Source organism: Dipodomys ordii, unplaced genomic scaffold (assembly GCF_000151885.1).
Source record: "Dipodomys ordii isolate 6190 unplaced genomic scaffold, Dord_2.0 Scaffold20, whole genome shotgun sequence".
Taxonomy (NCBI): domain Eukaryota; kingdom Metazoa; phylum Chordata; class Mammalia; order Rodentia; family Heteromyidae; genus Dipodomys; species Dipodomys ordii.
Genome location: NW_012267236.1, coordinates 14,180,481 through 14,186,399, shown reverse-complemented (window position 1 = coordinate 14,186,399; position 5,919 = coordinate 14,180,481). Strand labels below are relative to the sequence as shown.

Genomic DNA, 5,919 nt, shown 5'->3' with positions numbered 1-5,919 from the left:
AAGTGGCGCTGTAGCTCAAGTGGTAGAGCACTAGCCTTGAGCTGAAGAGCTGAGGGACAGCGCCCAGGCCCAGAGTTCAGGCCCCATGACAGGACCCAAAAAAAAAAAAAAAAGGAATATAATCTGAAGATTTACAGAATTAACCCTAGAATGTTACCTGTTATGAATTTAATAAAATATTCAAATGACAAGTCTGTAATAATTAAAAGCTAAGTCTTTAACAAGGCATCATAACATATATGATATTTATATATTTTATATATAAATACATAACAATGAATATAAGGCAGGAAGTTGAAGTGTTTCAGTCTATCCAAGTGAGTAGATAGAACCTAAACATGGAGTATGAAGTGTTGGAGGCCAAAAATACTTGCTGGTGTCACTCCAAGAGCTAAACAAAATGCATATATTTAGAAGACAACGTTAACATTTGACTGTTAAGACTGAATGTCTCATCAAAAAAAAAAACTAGTTTTCAGAGTCAGAAAACAATTTAGTGTTTCATTTTTTTATACTGAATAATTTGGGTCATACCATTTCCAAAATGCTACCATATACTTTAAAAGAAAACTACTACTACTTTTGAAAGATAATAAAATGGCAATAAAATATTCCTAAATGATTTTAGCAACTTTCTTTGAATAAGATTTGGAATTTTTTAATTGGTTACTTTCATAGCTATTGGATAGAGGAAAGGGTAAAACTAAAATTATAAATATATTCTGAAAACAAAAATGGGTATTTTTTAAAGCTGTCCCCATTAATAGATTCATTTCATTAAAAAATTCTGGAAAAGTCAAACACATTTTACAAGCAGCTGAAGTGTTTTTATGGAAGAAAGGTATTTACAAGCAGTTTATTAATAATAAAAATGGTTTGAGAGCAAAATTCTTTCTATAATCCTTAGTTTATTACACACTAATCATTATGCTGCATACCAATTCCTTTACAATTATACTTGCCATGTAAAGCAAATGAAGACAATATGGTAGGTATGAAATTATTATGGGTTTTAGCTAGAGTAACCTTGTAATTTATTGTATTAGAATCAGGATGCTTCTGAGATTTAAAAGGGGTATTAACAATATTGTCATAAGCCAGCATGGTGACACATACCAATAATCCCAACACTAAAAGGGATAAGGCAGGAGCATCATTAGTTTCAGGTCAGTAGGCTCTAGGTCAGCCTAAACTACATAGCAAACATACAAATCCCAGTCTGAAAATATTTTTAAAAACCTACCATGAGAACAAGAATCAACTACAAGTATGGCCATTATTATTTTAAAGAATACTTTTCTAACTAATACTACTGTTGTGTTTTTTTAAGTGTTATCCATAAAACCTGAAGAGGAAATAAATATTAACATTTCCTTACCAATATCAATGTATTTGGGATCCAAGGGTGTGCCAATAGAATTACAAAGAACTAGCACAAACTGTGAACAAATAAAACAAAAAGAAAATCAGAGCTCTTGCATATGAATAACAAAGGAAATATGTTACATATATATCATGCTTATCTTTTTCAAATCACTAGCTGGGAAATAATTAATAAAATTTCTAGATACAAAGAATGATAGATTTTAAAAAAGCAAGGTAATCACAGCACTAACTATAAAGAACATGAATTCAAAGCCAAGACAACATTCTCAATCTAGATCCTAGGAATCACAGTACAGTTCACTCTCCACCACACTTCGGAAATGCCTGGTCAGACACAGCCCAGCTCCTTTTATTCTCTAACCAGCTAAGTAAGAGCTAACAGAATTGGTTACCGTTGCACCAAATGTCTCCATCTCATTCTCCTCCTTTGAAGCAATACATAAATGACATGAGAAAATTCAGAAAAGTTCAGTTAATTCAGTAAAGACATTATCCCACCTGGTTAAAAAAAAACCTATCCACAAATAATTATCAATGACAAATGTTAGGAAAACATTCAAGCACAATGCACGTTGGCTCACGTTATTCATGCATGAGCATTTCTTTTTTTTTTCACTGAATCACTTTTACTGTATCTTGTACTTAAAATACTATTTTACTTAGACGTATTCCCCAAATTATCCCAAACAAATCAATTCTCTATCTGCAACTGTCAGAGATTTTTTTTCACCATCTCAATGAAAACTTGTTTAACTCATTTCATAAAATATGATACAAAATGTACTAAAATACCATAACTTATACTTCTACTACTTAATATAAGCTACTTATTACCACAAAACACCAGAAGTAAATTGTTTAATTTACTTTTTATTTTTATCAGTGACGATGTTGATAATTTTAAGAATCAAAAATTTCCACAAGCTTCTTACTAAAACTGGCAATCCCAACCTCCTGTTTCCTGCTCTCTTTATTAATTCTTCCTTTTGCCATTGACCTCCACAAATCTAAGTAACATGCTATAGTGCAACCTCCTATTTTGCTGCTTCAATCTGTTGCCTTCCTATGAAAGATAAGTTCTTGTCTTTTCCCATGTCCTTTCCCATCCATACACTTTCCAGTTGGAGGGTACTGAGGATGAACTTGGGATCATTACCACATGAGCCATGCCCCAGGCAACTTTACACTATTTTAGTATCAACTTTTAATATCAACTACTCTATTTTATAGATGATACAATATTTAAAGGTATTACTATAACTTAGGACTTAACACTGAATTATAAGTTATAAAATATTTTAGTTATCATTCAGTCCAAATTACAAGCCATAGTAGAAATACATTCAACAGCTTCCCCTGACATGCAATTTTCACAACTGTTTCTTCATAATTCTTCTTTTTTATTTTAAATATATATATATATTTATTGTAAAGATACTGTACAGAGGGGTTACAGTTACATGAGCAAGATAATGAGTCCATTTTCTATTGAGCATTGTAACACCCTCCTTTATTCTTCCCCTACCATCCCTTTCCTCCCGACACCTCCCCACCTCCTCCCTCCTCCCTCTCACCCCCCCCCAGCAAAGTTGTAAAGCTTGTTTTCAGCATACTGTCTTGTACATCTCATTGTTACAATAGGTCATCCTGTATCCTTATTTCAGCGTTTTGTTATTTCCCTTCCCCTCCCCAAATTAGAAAAATGTATATACAAGATGCAGGACACGGGAATCAAATACAGTAAAAACAGGGGTTATACCATGGGAGAAAAACACACAAAGAAACAAAAAAAACCACATAGTACATTATAAGTACATTAAAAAGAACAAGAAAGATAAAAATCTCTTGTGTTCCCATCTTGGGGTTCATTTCACTTAGCATGTTATATGGTCATATGTACCTCTTCTGCTTGTCCTAGGCATATACTAGTTATTGCAGTTAAGGAAAACCATGGAACCCATGTTTCTTTGGGTCTGGCTTACTTCACTTAATATAATTTTTTCCAAGTCTTTCCATTTCCTAACAAATGGGTGGTGTCATTCTTTCTAATGGAGGCATAGAATTCCATTATATATATATCTTGATCCATTCATCTACTAAGGGGCATCTGGGTTGGTTCCATATCTTACCTATGGTGAATAATGTTGTGATAAACATAGTTATGCTGGTAGCTTTAGTATGGCCTTGTTTGTGATTGGGTAAATGCCCAAAAGTCGGATTGCTGGGTCATAGGGGAGCTCTATGTGGAGTCTTTTGAGGAAACTCCATACTGCTTTCCAGAGTGGTTGACCAGTTTACACTCCCACCAACAATGCAGTAAGGGTTCCCTTTCAACTTTCCACTTTTAACATAACCTCACATCCAAATTTAGGTTCAGGGTTTAAAGGCATGGCCCAGGTAGTAGAACACCAGCCAATGAGAAAGCATGAGATACCAACTTCAAGTCCTGGCTGGTCTCAGAACAAAAAAAACAAGAATTTAGGTTTAAATATTTTGTTACACTTCTTCAATTGGTTTAAAGAATCCCAGTGGTCACATAATTTTGACTATGTAAAGGCTGCTCACAGCAGAGGAAAAATAGCATGATTGTTCCTTGCAAGCATGTGTTGCCATTGAAAATTGGGTTCATTTCCTCTTTGTTTTTGTTTTCTATGTATCTATAACTAACTGGAACCCCCACACCTGTTACCCCAGCATAATTCTTCTCAAGAGTTCTAACATATGAGGTGCACTAGTGACTTCATCCTTTTTGAATTTGGGGGAGGAGGTTGTTTGCTGCTGGTGGTGGTGGTTTTGTTTGGGGGTGTTTTTTGTTGTTTTTTTGCTTTTGGAGGTTTTGGTTGTTTGAGATAGGCTCTTCCTACATATTCCAAGCTGGCCAGCCTTGGCCTCCCAAGTGCTAGGATTACAGATGTGCCACCACCCCTGCCTTCGCCTCAGTCTCCTCAGCAGCCTCCTCAGGCTCCCTCGGCGCACTACACAGCATTCATCTGGGACCACAATTTACCCTGGGAAGCTCTGTTTTCTGAGTTATTCATTTCAATGAACTTTATCCTGAAGTAACTCTCCAAAATAGAGAAGTTGCGGGGTAAATTTTTGGTGAATTGAACATCTGAAAAAGACTATGTTCCATTCACACATTTAATCAGTAGTTTGTTTATGATGTGAAATTCTAGATAAGAAATTTAGTCAACGACAGGAAATAATTTCCCTCAGAATTTTTTTTTTTTGGGTCCGGTCGCGGGGTCTGAACTCTGGGCCTGGGCGCTGTCCCTCAGCTCTTCAGCTCAAGGCTAGCACTCTACCACTTGAGCCACAGCACCACGTCCGGCTTTTTTCTTATGTGGTGCTGAGGAATCAAACCCAGGGCCTCATGCATGCAAGGCAAGCGCTCTACCACTGAGCCACCTTCCCAGCCCCTCCCTCAGAATTTTTTAAGGCAGTTAATTCTCCAAAGTATTGCTGTTGACAAGTTGAATATCATGACTCTTCATCTTGTGAAATGTTTTTCCTCTCTGCAATCTTGTTGGATGTTTTTAATCTCCAGTATTCAGAAATTTCAAATAATATGCCTTCATATGGAGATGTTTTTATTCACTGAGTTAGGTACTTCCAATATAGATCCTCAAGGGAACTTTGCTTACATATTTTCTTCAGATTTACTTATTTTGCTATCCAGTCAGTACTACACTGAAATGCTTAGTTTCCAGGGCTAGTTCTCTCATTTCCGTGTCTTCATTTTCTTCCATTTCCAAAACTTTCCTTTTCTGCTCTTTTTTTATTTTACAGATGAAAACCTCTTAACGCTTCAGGATAACAATAGCCATTCTTCAGATGATTGTACTTGGGAGTATTCCTTTTTCTGTACAGTCTGCTTCCTCAAAGTTCTTTTCTACTTGTGTTTGATTTTTCTCTCTGTTAAATTAGATACCTGCCTCAAATATCTGGACCTACTTCCTGACCAGTCAGTCTATCCTCTGAACCAAGATGTGGGATGCTAAAAGCCACAGCCTTCACTGTGAAAGGACTGGACACAATTGTTTTCCAGGGGATTCCCAATCTTTGTATCTTTTGATGGTTTTTGTTGTTTTTTGTGTTTTTTTTGTTTTTGTTTTTTGTCCTGGCTGGGGTTTGAACTCAGAGCATGGGCACTGTCCCTGAGCTTCTTTTGCTCAAGGCTAGTGCTCTGAGCCACAGCACCACTTCTGGCTTTTTCTATGTACATGGTACTGGAAAATGAAACCCAGAGCTAGGCAAGCACTCTATCACTGAGCCACATTCCTAGCCATAGATGTATTTTCTCCTGAATGGGTCAGATTCTCCAGGAAAGAAGTCCCCAAATTACTATCTCAAACCTAGGCGTTTGGCTGCCAGTGCTCAAGAACCAGGTGGGAAAGGCAGGCTGGGGAGAATACTGAGCAGTGAGCTTCACATCTGTCAGGTTTTCAGCCAAGAACATCCGCCTCCACTACACACTCAGTGAGCAGCAACTGCCTCTGATCCTCCCAGAAGGCTCAACCCCTCCCCTCCCCT

The 5,919-nt window shown here is 36.8% G+C and overlaps 1 protein-coding gene across 1 annotated transcript in view; it reads right to left on the bottom strand.

Moving 5' to 3' along the window:
- Wdr35 (WD repeat domain 35) overlaps positions 1–5,919 on the bottom strand; it is a 54,779-nt gene that overhangs the window by 30,943 nt on the left and 17,917 nt on the right. Inside the window, exon 10 of the mRNA XM_013013763.1 lies at positions 1,379–1,439. Within this exon, the coding sequence (XP_012869217.1) occupies positions 1,379–1,439 (61 nt within the window). The remainder of the gene's footprint in view (positions 1–1,378; positions 1,440–5,919) is intronic.